Source organism: Ambystoma mexicanum, chromosome 1q (assembly GCF_040938575.1).
Source record: "Ambystoma mexicanum isolate Mex_15411 chromosome 1q, UKY_AmexF1_1, whole genome shotgun sequence".
NCBI classification, from domain to species: Eukaryota; Metazoa; Chordata; class Amphibia; order Caudata; family Ambystomatidae; genus Ambystoma; species Ambystoma mexicanum.
In genome coordinates, this window is record NC_090922.1 from 670,865,759 (window position 1) to 670,882,486 (window position 16,728).

Sequence of the window (16,728 nt, forward strand, 5' to 3'; positions counted from 1 at the left end):
TGATGTCTTCCTGTCTTCGCCGGATCTAATGCTGAATCTACCTGGTATACTATCCTGACAGGGCTTTTCTTATGTGTGTATTGCATACACTCACAGACTGTTAAGTATTTAACTTCTCTTAGGTTTTCCCATTTAACAAAATGCCCACTGGCTTTGTCACTTTTCAATACTTAATTTGCTTTTTTAATATTCATATGCACGTGACATGGCTGCCCATACGCCCCGGTGTCTCTGTTTCCCTTTTGGGGACTAACCGGCTCTTGCTGGCATATTTTCCTATTTCTGTGGCAAACTGGTGACAGGCGATCAGCGTCTCCTCTTGTCTCGCCGCTTTCGCTCTTTGGTTTCTCTGCCTGCTGCAGTCTGCACTGGTCTCTTCTGCTCAGGCTTTCATTAGGTAACCAGTGTCGCTTAACAGCTAAGACTGCTCAGGAGCCCTGGCTTGGCTTCTGGCGTTCCTGCAACCTGTCTTCTATTGCCAATGACTTTCCTCTTCTGGCTCTATGAGCAGGATGGCTCCACGGCAGACCCTGCAGCCCCACAGTCTCCCGGTCCCAACCGAGAGAGACAGCCTTCTCCTTCCAGCAACATCTCTCCACAGTCAGCTGTGGCTGCTGTTTAAATTTTCTGATTAAAGGTATGCATGGCGAACTACTAGAACACAGCCTGTACTCTTGGTCTTTTCCGCTTTACATTACTCGGCTCCTCTTTACTCGGCTCCTCTGCCTTGTCCAAGTATCCTTGTATTTATGGGAATGGTAGTCCCTTCCTGATACTTTACATACACATTCTGGGTAAGTGTTCTTTAAGGGCAAGTGAACTCTGAATGACTGGCAGGTAGAATCTGGAAGTGTATTTTCATGAGACTTCCATACAGTTTTTGAGGAAAGATCTTCCTAAATGAACGAGGGGAGTTGTAACAATATGCCATTATGGCAATGGGTATGGATGGGGTATCCTCAAGAGAGGAAGGGCAATACAATATCTTGTCCAATGGTGCCCTGCCACTTCCCCAGTGGTTGCCTCCTCCTTTGTGATCCTCCCTCATATAGCTGCCCCCAGGGTCAGGATCAGATAGTGGCTGCAATCCCCTGGCCACATGGGGAGAAGATACCACCAGGAACGGAGCGATGACCCCATCAGATGTATCACACTATACTCTTAGTCTTGTATCATTATTACAAGCTCAGGTGACCCTGAGCTTGTGAAGGTTACAATTACTTGTGTTCTAACCTTCACATGTGAATGAATGGATGTGTGCCCAAATACCTGCAGGTCAAGGGAATTCTCAGAAGGGTGAAGTTCAAATCTGAGCTCAAGTGCTTGTCCTGACACTAGCCATTTGTTGTTTAGTTGCGCCTCAGATATAGAAGCTTATGAGTGCCTACATCTCTGCAGGTGCTGTAAATCCTTCGGAGGGGGAGGCTCAATCAAGTGCCTGATTTTGTAGATGAGTGCATCCTTGCTGTGTATGGCTGAGCGGCCTATGTAGGTGGAATCCGTTCCATTAGGTGTGCCGCTACGGACAAAGCCAGCTTGCATTGTTTTGCCTAGCAGTGCTGCAACCCTAGGTGTGCCACTAAGGCAGAAAGATGCCACAGTTGACAGTTATTTTTGTGGCACACCTGCTCTCAGACGCACCAGTAAGCCGCCACTGTTGCCAGTTATTTGTGTTTGGGACTTGACATCAAACATGGCAATAAGGCAGAAAGGTGCTGTCCTCAGGTTTATGGTGATAAAGCAGAAGCACCATTAATGCACCATTTCCTTTTAAACTCCTCTGACCCCAGATTCTCATATTCATGCCAGTTGTTTCATTTCACTTTTGGATCGAGTTTTAGTTTCCCGTTCTCTTTCTGTTGTTATAGGGTGTGTCCTTGTGGTTCATTATCTTTATCACTGGGTTGTAGTTCACAATCTTGTTCGCTGGGCTGTGATTCACTTCTTGTTTCATTGGGCTGTTGTACACCATCTTTTACTGGGCTGTAAATTGTGCACCTTGTTGTTTGCTATCTCGTAATTCTGATAGATGCATGTGCGTTGTAGGTGGCTTGTTTTCTTCTTTGCTTTTGCACTCACATCTGTTTCTGGGTTACTTATCTGTGTGTTCCAGCATTGTGTTACACTTTGGTAATGGTTGTACTGTGATTCTTAAAGTGCACTCTTAATTTTAGTAATGGTTGTACTGTGATTCTTAAAGTGCAGTCTTAATTTTAGTATGTTTGTGTCGTGGAATTATTTGACTAGTCCCAGTGTGTTAATGTTGGGTGATTTAATTTCCATCTTCTGGTTTTCCTTTCTCGCTCCTCCTTACTATCCTGCTGTGGTGTGCTTTTTAGACAAAGCTCCATTCAGTTGCATCACTTTTCATTTGTTTTAAACAAGGCAGGCGTGTAGTGGTGTGGGCCTACCCCATGTCCCAGTATGTGAGGGACATTGGTGCATGTGTCCGTTTATGAAGTAGTATTCTCTCCCTACAACCTTGTGCTAGAATGCTGGGAAGTGAGTTTGAATGCCACTTGACTTTCTAGGAGCGACAATTGGGGATTGGCCGGTGGTGGTGTGCACTGATGGATCTGCACTGCCCTTCTTGTGTTCTGCATACTTACAGAAAACTGCAGACTTTGTCACTTTATTACACATACCTACTGTGACTAGCCTATTTCTTGGGATGAGGGCCACTCAGGAAACCTGACCTCACCACCCCCTGTGGTTTGGGGCCAGGACCGTTATGAGGCAAATCCCTCCTAAACAATGGGGTCGTGGTGCAGAGGACCATCGTATTGTCCAACCTGCTTCTACTGCACCTTTAAAACATTACACCCAAAATACTGTATGGAAATATGTGGGTTTTGGTGTTCATATTTAAGATATTACAACGTTTCTTGGCCTCTGAGCGGGTCCAAACATGTACACCGCTGCTGCGGTAAAAGAGCTAAAGAACATGGAAGAGCCATGGGTCGCACCTAGTGTCCCCACTTCCCATGTGTGGGTCCCATGGAATGTGCACGATTGTAAGTAAGAAATCCACGATTGCGGACTAGCCCTTTTGAGGCTACTTGTCACAGAATACACCCGCCCAAATGCATTCAGAACACTTGAACTCATAAAGTCCATAAGGCCATGCCAATCCCCAGGAATACACAGTCATGAGACCCAGCTGCTAAGCATTGGGAGCTTCTCAGTGGGAGGGAATGACCTGCTAAAAAAAACACACAGGAAGTTGAGTGTTCTGGTAGTTTGAAGTAGCAGAGGGGCAAGGAGCAGAGCAGTAGCAAAGGTGAAGGTGGAGGAGTAGGTTCTGAAGCAGGAGTGCCTGAAGGAGGTGAAGTGCAAGAGGAGGCGTGGAACAGGAGAGTTTGGAAGAGGAAAGGTACAGGAAGGGGGGTGAAGTAGGAAAGGTTAGAGAAGAAGAAAGGACAGGAAGGAGGATAAAGCAGGAGTGGTTGGAGGAAGTGAAAGTACAGGAGGAGGTGGTCAAGCTACAGAGGCCACATGAAATCAAAGTGCAGGAGGAAGAAAAGCAGGACAATCTGGAAGACCTAAGAACTTAGAAGTAGGGTGTGATGATAGGAGGAAAAAAAGTGAAAGGTGAAGTTGGTGGTGAGGAAGGAATAGAAGGAGCATTTGAGGAAAACATAGCATCTCCTTGGAGTTATAGGCAGAGCACCAGACCGGGCGAGAGGCACTGTAAGCCCACATGTTGTCTAGGAGCACGGCAGAGGAGTAATGAGCGGGTTGCAGAGCAGTTAAAATGTCAGCATAAAGACAGCTTGTGTGCCAGAAGCTGGGCGTAGTGACAGGCCCCTAAGCTCTAGCATGCATTATGAAGAGGAGGCCAGGCAGATTGTGTGGGCTAACGATAGGTTTAGGACCCTGATACAATGGAGGTGAACTTTAGTGGAGTCAGGAACCTACACAACCTCCGGCCCCACCCCACCCCTTGAAGTAGTTATGGAGCCTATTTGTGGAGAGGTTTGCACTATAAGAGTGTCTGAGCTTACTATACAATGCTTTCCATCAGTGTCCTACCTGGAAAACCATTGGTGCACCAGTGCTACAGTCACCAAGAAGACAGATTCTAGGGGTGGACTGTGAGTGATGCTGAGAGACCCCTAGAGAGCCATTAATCTCAAGGACTGTCTACTATTGGGATTTGTTGCCACTGTTTGTGGATCAGTCACTAGTGCCAAGGCGACACCTAATCCTAAACATATATTTGTACTATTCACAGGCATCTTAATAAGACATTTAAAGATTCCTTGAGAGGTGGTAGGGGTTCATTGGGAAGAAACACATAGGAGAAGGAGGGAAAACTAGGTGGGTGATATATTCCTCAGAGTGCATTTGTAGTTCTACGCTCAAGTGAGTGCTTTTTTAAATTTCTCGTCCTAAAAGCCTGTATATCCTTAATAAATAAATGACCCTTTGAAACTTACATACATGTCGGTTGGTGTTTTCCCATGTCTTTGTTACATTACCCATGAAAACACATTGGGGGGAAGAAGGGCTTTTAGAGTAATTGAGTCGCATGAATGTAAAATACAGCGTGAGCCAAAAAAAGAGAATCATCCCTTACTAACCTAGAAAACAAGCAATTTTGCAATATAAACATGTCAAAATAATATCACATGGCAGAGGGAACACAAAACTAATGAAGTGTGACGAGTCCTTGGATCTCGTTCCTTCTTCCATAGGGGATGGGGGACCCCTCCCATGAGACCAAACCGGTGAGGCAACAGTCCAGTAGTCCCCTTGGGGGTGGTGCACTGTGGGAGGATCACATGGGTGGGAACATCCCTTATGGGACGACAGACACCACTACAGGGAGAGTGAAGTATGTAAATACCGCATTACCGTGGATAATGCAGTATTTCCCTCTTAGCCTATTCAGGGCAAACCAGTCCCTGCCTCCTCTGTGTTTGTTTGTTTGTTTGTTTGTTTATTTTATTTCTATAGCGCTCCGGACCCGGGAGTAAAAGGGCGCTTAGTACAAGTTACAGGCACAGTACATGGTAATTAGCAATGATACTTTAACAACAGTTATATACAGAATATACAGACAGTGGAGGTAGTAGCAACCAATAGTGACATAAATGAGGCATGTGCAGTATATACAATTTGTGGCTGAGTCTAACTTAAAGGTTGACTTTTTGCCAGTAGCCACCCAATGGCAAGTTTCCTGAATGACTGGAAGGATTTGGATGACTTCACGTTCAGTGGCAGGGCGTTCCAGAGTTGGGAGCCGAGGACAGTGAAGCTCGAGCCTCCGGCTCTTTTAGAGATAAATCTGGGCACTGTGAGACATAGGGCGTTGGAGGATCTAGTGGTTCTGATGGAAGGTTTCATGGTGAATTTGTTGGTAAGGTAGTGGGGGCTAGTTGGTTGAGAGCTTTATAAGTGAGGCAGAGGGTTTTTAGATAAATTTTTTGTTGGATAGTGAGCCATTTGCATGTAATTCTGGTGGCAGAGATGTGCTCTCGCCTAGAAATGTTTAGCGCTGCTCATAGCGCATTATTTTGAAGGACTTGGAGTTTACTAATTATCGCTTGGTTGGCACCTAAGTAGAGGCTGTTACAGTAGTCTAACTTAGATTGTATGAGAGCTCTAGCTAGCGTAAGGCAACTGTTAGAGGAAAGAAATTGTCTGCAGGCTCTAATTAATTTTCTGGTATAGGCGGTGGCTGAGGCGGTCGAGTTGACTTGTTTAGTGAGGTTAATATTGGCATCGAGATAAAAGCCAAGTGTTTTTACGTTTTTGGCAACAGGGATGGTGTTGCCATCGATTATGATGTTGGAGTAGTTAGGCTCATCCATGCCTGAATGACAGAGAAGATTTCATTGATCCTGGTAACATCAGTATTGTAATTGCCCGAGATGGTGAGGTGTATCTGGGTGTCATCCACGTAGTTTGTGTAGGTGACACCCAGACGATCCAATTTATCAAAGAGAGGCTTTGTAAAGATAATGTATAGGGTGGGGGAAACACATGATCCTTGTGGGACACCACAAGTGATGGGGATGGGGTCTGCTGCTGCCACCGGGGAGAAGACCCTCATGGTTCTATTGGCCAAGAAGGACTGTATCCCCGTGACAGCAGAAGGGGAGAAATGGGCGGCAGAAGAAAGGTGGTTGCAGAGTATTTTATGGTCGACCAGGTCGAAAGCTGCTGAGAGATCTAGTAGGAGTAGGATGGCAGCCTTGCCCTTATCTTTAATGTCATCGATCTGACTTTTGAGATCAACAAGGGCGGGATCTGTTCCATGTTGAGGCCGAAAGCCAGACTGACGCAATCCAAGTAATTGGTTATACTCTTAAGTAATACTGAATTTGCAGGTAAGCAACTTTGGCAAGGATTTTTAGCAGGAAGGGAACGGTGGTGATAGGCCTGTAATTCGTGGGAATGGCTGGGTCCAAGGTCTGTTTTTTTAGAAGCGGGAGGACCCATGACTGTTTCAAATTGTTGGGTACCGAGATGGTGGAGAATGAAGCGTTTATAAGCTCAGAAATGAATTGGGCGAGGTCTCTTGCTGCATCTTTTATAATCTGTGTGGGGCAGCTGTCCCCTTTGCAGTTTGACAGTTTGAGAGAGGTTATAATTTTTTGCACTTCTGGTGCGGTTAAATTTTTGAAGGTGAAGCCATGGTTAGTGTTAGAGGTAGTGGGTGGGCTAGGGGTAGGGGGGGGGCTACTGTTGGAAAGTTGAAGTCTTTTGTTTTCAATTTTTGTTTGTAGGCCAGTGATTTTATTTGCAAGGGCATCTTGGATACTTGTGCACTAAAGTTGGTCCTTCACAGTTATGTCCGTCGGTGGATTGGTGTTTTCTAGCTCCTTCAAAATGGTGAATAATTCTTTTGCACTGGAACTGCATTACTTATTCTTACATTGTAGGCTTCCTTTTTAGTGCAAATTATTTCTTTTTTATAGAGGGAGGATGCATTTGTGAGATTGATTTTGTGTTCCTCTGATGGGTTCATTTTCCAAAGCGTTTCCATTTTGGTTTTCTTATTTCTTAGCATTTTGAGTTCAGGTGTGTACCAGGAGTTAGGATGGGCTCTAGGTTTACCTTTACGTAGTTTTAGAGGGCCAACAAGGTCAATAGCTTTGGTCATGGCGTTACTGTAGGTGTCTACTAGTAGGTTAAGGTCCGATGTGTCGGGGATCATATTTAGGGTAGGTAGAACCAATGGAATGAGGGCTTCAGCGGTAATGTTCCGCTTATTTCTCGTCAGGCATGATGGTGCAGTTGGGCACTGTATATGGTGCAGGTTATTAGTGATAATGTCGAATGAAAGTAGGATTATTGTAAGGTAGAAGACACCAATTCCTTAACCTACACTGAGACGAGGGAGAACAGACTACCTATGTAAACACTGTAGCTGGAAAACTGAGACGAAGAAGAGGCGCAGTGTTGTATGGAATACTGCGCAATTCCAAACAGCACGGCCTAGTCAATCTGTGCAAAAAGCTATGCTGGCTGTCAGGAAGGCGCAGGGGCCCCAAGAAGTTGGTGGACAACCCGGAAGGGCGAGCACAATCCAGAAGACAGGGTCTGCTACTCTGACACAGGCGAGAGAACATTAACATATCCAAAACCGCTCTATGATACTTGGCAAGGGAGTATACCAAGTATTGCAGAAAACAGAATATAAGTCAGAAAGGGGACTCGCACCCATATGAGTATTACAACATTGGACATCTTCATAGTCACAGGACCTGGCAGGTTAGTGAACCAGGTTGGCTGTGAGGGAAGCTGGAACCAGGGGAAGGGAAGCATTCCCCCTGGGCTTTGTAAATAGTCTACCAAGCCAAGAGAAGGGAGGCATTCTGTTGGCACTTTGAAGAAGCTGAAGAGAAGCCAGGGGAAATAATCATCCCTCCTGGTAGTTGTGAACTGTATACCAATCCAAGAGAAGGGAGACACTCTCTTAGCACTTTGAAGAGATTGCTAGTGTAAGGGCTGGAAATAGGCTTGACACGACATGGACTTTTTTTTCTTTGGACATCCTGACAGACTCCTTATATTATTCTTTGAGGCAGGGAACCCCCTCTTATTAGGGATAGTGTGGTGTCCCCATTCCTCATTTCGTTAATAAAGGTTTATAACAATAAACATGCCACTGTTGCCTTAATCGCTTACTTCTGCACCCTTACATAAGCCAGAATTAGCTAAAAGGGTTTTATTAACCAAAAGTAAAACACAAAACTATTGCATGGAAATTGGTTCTTGGGAAATGTAGTCCTTGAACTAAGGATGATATAAGCACAGCAAAATAAGGCACACAGAAATTTCCAGACAGGAACATCTCCTGCTTAGTAATTTCTAGAGCTCAGCCACCCCCTTTTCCAAGTGTCTCAAAAGTCCTCCCCTTCTTGGATATTTCCTTCTCTATCCCCTCTTCCAGCGTCATGGGGCTCTCCCTCAGTTATACAGAGATGATTTGTGTAATATTATGCACACAGCAACGGAAAAATGTGTTGAATGTTTAAACTCAGATCATTCTCAGCAAATCTGCATACAGATTTATTTTAAACAATGTGCAACAAATTGAGGAAACTAATACATGTTTTTATAAACTCGAAATAACAATACAACTTTACGACCTAATTCACACACAATTTATAAAATCTTACCATACAAACTTAAAAAAATATTTTCCCCCACTGACTTCCTCAAATAGTCAAAGTTAGTATAATTAAAGCGTTTATCTATACATGTTGGGCATGCCAATGTTAAGGCTTAACCTATTATTAATAACTAAAAGTAACATAAAGTAAAGCCAACATTGTTTGGACATGCAATCACCCTCCCAAATGACAAATACAAAATTAATTTAGGCACATACGTATATCTTTCTTTAGGCCAACATTAGAACAACATACGTAGCAAGCATACAATACATTGTAAAAACAGAAGAAATTATGTAAAAGAAATGCAACAATATGCACATTATATGATCTCAATACATATACCCGTAATCACACATCATGTTAATTTACCACAGCAAATTTGCTCACAGTTATTTACTAGCTCCCAAAAAATAGATCCTTACTAATAGCTTCACAACGTCCTTCACAACAAATAAGCACCATCGGTATACAAACTGCCATGAAAACATCAATCCATTCACACAATAATCCAATAATCCAAAAAAGAGTGAGTTGAGGTTTCAGTAATGTTGTTTTTAATCTTGGTTTTATTTTATGTTATGTGCAGTGTTTAATAATAAGATTAACCTCACCAATGGCCTTCCCATCGTTTACAGACTTGTTATTTATAGATAGTAACCTTAGCTTCATGTTTTAGTGGTCCTGGATTTTCCATGGGACATATCTATATGTACTATTTTTGGGACGAAGAGCACTAGGTGTTGTTATTGTAATCCATTCTCTGGAAACCCTGGGTAAAACCATGTGTTAAGCCTAAAGCACTCAACCCGCCAACCCCCGCCCATGTATGCACTCAAAGGGTTGAAAAAATTTGACTTAAGTCATTATTTGATCACGTTCTCGATCAGTACATCATAAGAGGCATTCTGTTTTCATTGATATTTTGACAGACTGTGTTGAAGGGATTAGAGGTAGCTTGGCTCTCTAGTACCTGCCATAATATGAACTGTACAGTAACACCAGTGCATTTTAATGCAAACAATCAGTCAATAAGACTGCACTTCCCATCTCCCACTACAGAAGAAGTCAGGGTTGTACTGTTAAAAGGAGAAAGTGCACCCATGTGCCTTAGTAACACTGCCATCATATGTTTGTAAAAATCTAATGAGGCCTCATTTTATAAGAGAGTTGTGTTTTAATTCCGTCTTGTTTTAACAATGTATGCCAATAATAGGTTTGTGGTGACATTTTTTTTTACATTTTAAAATAAGTCAACATATAACATCAGATAAGTGTATCTTGCCGATGGTGCTGCAGATGGTTCAATGATCATTTAGCAAATGTATCTTGTTATTTTAATTCTTTAGTTTAGTCGTCCTAATTCATGTAAATCTTTTCTTTTTTTTCAGCCTTGTCTCTGATCATGATTGTCATCTTCAGATATCTCAGCACTCTGTTGGTTCATATCTTTATCACGCTGGTAGTTTTCGGGTTGGTATGTAAGTATTTATTTTATATTACTAGGTGATTGCCTTTCAGATACAGCTAACATTATGTCTGTACCATATTTACTGTTTGACTAACGTTTAGAAGCATAACATTTGGCAATATAAAAGCTGTCATTATGATGGGTATTTTGGTGGGTTTGGTAATACCCCTCCTGTGTGTGGTGGTTATGTCACCATGAGATCATCACTTTCCCAAAAGCTAATATATTTGAAACTTGCTGTTGTCAGTAAAGTTACTATAAATAGAGATCACACTGTGCATAACTCTAGCATATGAAGGAGGATGCATGGATTCCGTTGCAAAATAGAATGAGAGCTCCAAGTTGGAGGGCACTCATGAGGCGAGACATGAGCTTTGTAGTAGGTAGCTGGGGTACCTTTGGACAAATGTTTCACCACTGTGGGCCAAAGAACACCCTAGTGGACCTGTACAGTCCTACAACTCTGAAACGCAACTCCAAACAACGATTGGTTATGGACATCCAGGAAAGAAAACAGATTAGGGTGCCAAACACGAAGGTGTGGATTTGCATAACTCAGTCTAAATTAGTGCCCTTCCCTGATTATGCATTGCAGTCTCTACAGATCCTCTGCTGCTAACTCTCAATAGCCATGGTGGTGCAGTGAGGTACTTAAAGAGTTTGAGGGTAAAAGACACTGCAATTGAAAAGTTGCTCACAAACAAGGAGTGTGATAAAACTGGGTAATGGAACATCTCAAATGCGACGTGCTGATCAATATTCTGCTCTCAGAGCCTGTTACCATGAGGGACCCTGAGTTATTGATGCTTGAAAAGGAGTCTGGTTATAATGGGGCTGGTGTGAACATTCCAAGACTCATGTATTCAATGCATGCTGATTGGGAAATCACCTAATAACTTTAATGCAATTCTGATCATTCAATGGAAACATAAATGGTAAATCACTACAAAACTCAACAAAGTCAAAGGGGACTACTTATGGGTATCTCAACTGTGTATTGCCCAAAACCGTTTTCACACTGGGGAGGACACAGTTATATCGAGTGGGGAGGAGTTTGCCAGAAAGCCTAGTTAGCTAATTGCGCTTTCCAAATAGTCTCTTGTGCACATGTGTTGTGCTAAAAGACACATGCTCTACCGCATTGGTTGTTGCATGTGTTAGCTGTCATCCAGATGAAAAATGAACATTAGTTTTAATAGGTTTTCTCTGGATGAACAGGTGCAGGTTAAAATTGTAACAGCAATGAAGAATTTTTCTTCAGCGATATTCTCTCTGAAGATAGTTACAGGAAAGACCCCTGAATACTTAGGCAGGGGGTCCTTAATCCGAACAAGCGTAACCTGTGTAGTTCATGTTGTGCACTAGGTATGGTCGTTCTCTAGCCGACCGGTTTCTGTGGAACAAATTAGTGGGCCACATTCATCAGGGCTTCGCAGGGCATCTGGGTATGTGCCTGCTGGGAATCACGTCTGTATCTCTTCAAAAACACTCCCTGTAGAGGTGACAAGGAGGGAGGGGAGAGAGATTGGGCACAGGTAAATATCTAGTGCTATGTCCAAAGATTGTCTCGAAACACTACATTAGTATATAATGAGGGGAGAAGGCTTACCCGCTCCGTGTGGTCTGGTAACTTAGCACGGTGGGTGAGACGGCCCGGAACCTGTGGGCCAAGAGACAATGAATACTGTCAATAGTGATGCCTAAGTGCATCGTTTCGGAAAAGCAACAGGTAGCATGATAATTGCTAACTATTTTAACCAAATTGAGTGTATATCCTGTCTACAGCGACACGCGCTGCGTGGTCACTGATGGTTTAGCAAACATACGAGGACATCCTGAGTGTACACATTGAGTCGCGTGTCTGAATCAAAGACACCACGCTCGAGGGGAGGGAATGGGTGGGAGGGGGTGGCAGTCCCAGGCAAGCCGCGAGGGGTGGTCGCTTACCTTGGAGCATTCGTCTCTGTTCGCGTAACGAGCCGTGCGCGAGAGATGTGTTTCTCAGCGGGCGGCGTTCGCAGACTGTTTTTACTTCCATTGTGTGCCGCGCGCGCGCGCCTGGCTCTAGCATGGCCGCCCCATCAGAAGGAGGCGGCGGCCATCGCAGAGTCAGGCAACGCGCGTCGCGGATCGCAAGGACATCGGCCAGCCACATTGTACCTGGAAGGCACTGGTCACCGAAAAGGTATGATTCATTACTGTGTGTTCAATGGCAATAGTTCACATGACCCCATGGCTCTCACGTAGTGCGAGCGAATGCAGAGGAATGCAATGTAGAGAGAAGCAGAGAAGCACAAATCACAACATTGTATCACAACATAAGATTAGAGGAATGACCACTGGTCCACTTTCAATCTGGCTCATAAGGTTGCCAATGATTGCCAGTGCGTTGCTTCATTCAGCCCAAATTTGTCTGTTTTGAGATGGAAAATCCAAAGTTGTTCCCGTCTAAACAGCAAGTTCTGTATATTCCCCCCTCTGGTGGGGATGGCCATTTTTTCGATTATTGTCCATGTGAAATCTGCCGGGGTGTGCTTTTGGGCTAGGAAATGTTCCACCATAGGTGCCGTAATCTTCTTCGTGCGGATGCATGATCTATGTTCTGCAAGGCGTATTTAAATAGGACGTGTTGTCATGCCTACGTAGCGTTTGTTGCAGGGGCATGTAATGATGTAAATCACGTTACTGCTGTTACAGTTCGTAAATGTTTTTTGAATCCACGGGAAATGCCACCCTATGTCAATGGAGGTGGTTCTCTTGGTGCTGGAGCAAGCATTACATGCGCCACAAGGAGTGTGGCCAGTTGCTGGGTTCTGTCCCCACAGTGTATTTGGTTTGGGTTCTATTTCTTTGTATGAATGTACGAGGGCGTCACGCAAGTTCTTCCTTCTTTTTAATGCAAACCTTGGGGTTTCTATACTGTGCTGGCCGACGTTGAGGATTGGCCAAAGTTTCACGATTTCTTTCTTGATCTTGTTGATGAGTGGAGAGAAGCTCATTACTGCTGTTATAATGTTGTTGGCTTCATTCGGCTTGGCATGATGTTCCATAGTGACTTCGCGTGGGATGTTACTGGCTCGTTTGCGTGCCTGTTTAATTATACGTTTAGGATACCCCCTATTGTGGAGTTTGGTTGCGAGGTCTGCTGATTGTCGATTGTAATCTAGTAATGTTGAACAGTTTCTCCGGTATCTAAGGAATTGTCCAAACGGTAAGTTCCTTCTCAAACTGGTAGGGTGGAAGCTCCCGTAGGTGAGTAGTGAGTTTCTATCCGTGGGTTTGTTAAACACTGTGCTGTGGATGGTTGCATTTCGTATCTCAAGAGTGAGATCTAGGAAATGTACAGACTCTGTACTATGGGTCTCAGAGAATTTGAGAAAGGGGTTCTGACTGTTGAGCCATGTCATGAACAATACAAGCTCAGGTTCAGTGCCTTTGAAGATGAGTAACACATCGTCGATGTATCTAGACCATAATTCCAATTTGGGTAGCCATGGGTTAGCTGGATTGTAGATTCTTTCTTCTTCAAAGTTGGCTACGTATAAGTTTGCAAGACTCGGGGCGAATGTGGCTCCCATTGCCGTCCCAGAAACTTGTTCGTAGAACGAGTTCTCATAGATGAAGAAATTTTTGGTCAAGGCAATCTCCGCCAATTGCATCACTAGGGTAACTGGAGTTTGCATGGGAGGATCTCTTTCTTGTAGTATTTGCTCAATGACTCTCAGTGTGGCCATTTGGGGGATCTTAGTGTAGAGGGATTCGATGTCCAGTGTCACCAGGATGTTGTGTGCAGGATTGAAAGGGCGGTCCTTGATGAGTTCTAGAACGGCTGTAGTGTCCTTGAGGTATGAACGCATTTTCACAACTTCTGGTTTCAAAAGATAGTCCACAAACTGTGACAGTGGTTCCAGTATAGAGCCTATCCCGGATACAATAGGTCTGCCGGGTGGTGGATTCCTCCCTTTGTGGATTTTTGGTAGAGCATAGAAAGCCGGTTTTTTAGGGTATTTAGGGTTAAGGAATTCATACTCTTTGTTACTGATAAGTTCCTCAGCAATGGCTTCCTCTAGAATGGGTACTATCTGCCGTCTGATAGCTTCAGTGGGGTCCGATCCAAGTTGTCTATAGCTCGCATGATCTTGTAGGAGTTCCATCACCATTTGGTGGTATGCCATAGTGTCCATTATTACCGTGGCACCCCCTTTGTCGGCTGGTTTTATGGTAATAGCGTCATTGTTGGATAGGGATAGAAGTGCCTGTTTATTCTTCTTGGAGAAATTTTTGAATCCCGGCATGCTTTCTGACTCCAGTTCCTCCAGTTTCTTCAAGAGTGCTTTCTCAAACGTGATGGACTCGGGTGTAATGGCATTAGGCGGGGGGTAGAAGGTGGATTTACCTCTCAGGGTGGTAGCCTTCTTCTCTTCTGAGAGTGTAATTTGCCCAAGATATTGTTTCAATCTGATTTTTCTGATGAGTTGGGCAATTTCTATCCTAGTTTGGAATGGGTCATGCTCGGCTGTGGGCACAAATGAAAGTCCCTTCTCGAGTAGATCTTCTTCATCTGGAGATAGGATATATTGTGAAAGATTTATCACTAGGCTTTCTGTTTGAAGTCTGCTCTCCTGTGGCCGTCTTCCAGAGTATCGATTCATTCGTTCGATGCTGTTGCCTGTCCTTGGCCGCGACCTTTGCTGCGGGTGATCCGAGTTGGTTGATTCTGCCAATGCACTTGCGGTTGCCAATTGCCTCTCCCTTTGTTCTTGGCTTTTCCTTGCGCTCTTTGAAAAAAAGGTCTTGATGGGCCGCTATTGGCTGGGGCTGTTCCACCCAGTGAGCTGCTAGATCCTGAGGTGTTTGATCCACTCCCTGAACTTCCACTCGAGAATGCCCATTGGTTAGGTCTTGCTCGGTTGTTGTAAATTCTTTTTCTGTTGTGTTGGTTTACTTGTTGGCCTGGCGTGGAGGTGTTGTTGGCACTCAGGTCCTCATAGTATGCATCCGTGATGTAGGGATAGATTCTCTCTTGTGTATAGACCGCCAGATCTTTTTTGAGTTTGGTAACTTTCTTGTTAAGATTGAAGTCTCTAAATTCTTTCATTGTGGCCTCTAGGTCCTCCAAGCTTTTCTTATATTGGGCAAGGACATTCGAAGATTTAAGGTTCTCTTGTTTCTCTTCTATCTCCTTCATTAGTTTTTCGGACACAGATTTGGCTGTGCTGATGATTAATATCAGCCAGTCCCTGGTGCATTTATTAGAGATATAACTCCAGTCCTTCCTGAACTCTATATGTTCCAGGAATATTCTGGGTTCTATCCGTATAATCAGTCCCACGGGAGCTGCATGGGCTCGTAGATACTCTGTCATTATTGCCCCATGCAGTTCTGTTCTTATCAATTGTTTTTTCAGGACCTCCAGCTCATTCCATTCATTATTCGCCATCCCTGGGGCTGGTATGGATATTTCATCTCCTAGAATTGAGGGGATTGCCAGGATGGTATCTACCATTTCTTCAGCAAAAGCCAGGCATCTTGCTTCGGCCATTGTAAAGGTGCGGTCGGATGTAAGTGGGGTATCTTACTCTTGGTATGTCTGCCAAATAAAAACAGGTAAAATGGTGTAGGTACTCGAAAGTTTCGAGTTATAGTCCACAGCCCGTGGCTGTAAGAAGGACTCAACAAAGTCAAAGGGGACTACTTATGGGTATCTCAACTGTGTATTGCCCAAATCCGTTTTCACACTGGGGAGGACACAGTTATATCGAGTGGGGAGGAGTTTGCCAAAAAGCCTAGTTAGCTAATTGCGCTTTCCAAATAGTCTCTTGTGCACATGTGTTGTGCTAAAAGACACATGCTCTACCGCATTGGTTGTTGCATGTGTTAGCTGTCATCCAGATGAAAAATGAACATTAGTTTTAATAGGTTTTCTCTGGATGAACAGGTGCAGGTTAAAATTGTAACAGCAATGAAGAATTTTTCTTCAGCGATATTCTCTCTGAAGATAGTTACAGGAAAGACCCCTGAATACTTAGGCAGGGGGTCCTTAATCCGAACGAGCGTAACCTGTGTAGTTCATGTTGTGCACTAGGTATGGTCGTTCTCTAGCCGACCGGTTTCTGTGGAACAAATTAGTGGGCCACATTCATCAGGGCTTCGCAGGGCATCTGGGTATGTGCCTGCTGGGAATCACGTCTGTATCTCTTCAAAAACACTCCCTGTAGAGGTGACAAGGAGGGAGGGGAGAGAGATTGGGCACAGGTAAATATCTAGTGCTATGTCCAAAGATTGTCTCGAAACACTACATTAGTATATAATGAGGGGAGAAGGCTTACCCGCTCCGTGTGGTCTGGTAACTTAGCACGGTGGGTGAGACGGCCCGGAACCTGTGGGCCAAGAGACAATGAATACTGTCAATAGTGATGCCTAAGTGCATCGTTTCGGAAAAGCAACAGGTAGCATGATAAATCACTACAAAATACATAGATTCTCATGGAAATGTGGACTCCAAGAACACATGGAGCAGGTACGAAATATAGCTTCAAATATTATAGGGCGGCGATAGACGCCCTATAGTTATGGTGAGTTGGAGACACATAGGAACCCCTCAACATTCTATTGTTAATAACATTTGAT

At 44.1% G+C, this 16,728-nt stretch overlaps 1 protein-coding gene across 1 annotated transcript in view; it reads left to right on the forward strand.

The window, feature by feature from the left end:
- Window positions 1-16,728, forward strand: part of SLC44A3 (solute carrier family 44 member 3) — an 826,819-nt gene that overhangs the window by 428,294 nt on the left and 381,797 nt on the right. Inside the window, exon 7 of the mRNA XM_069641271.1 lies at window positions 10,019-10,108. Within this exon, the coding sequence (XP_069497372.1) occupies window positions 10,019-10,108 (90 nt within the window). The remainder of the gene's footprint in view (window positions 1-10,018; window positions 10,109-16,728) is intronic.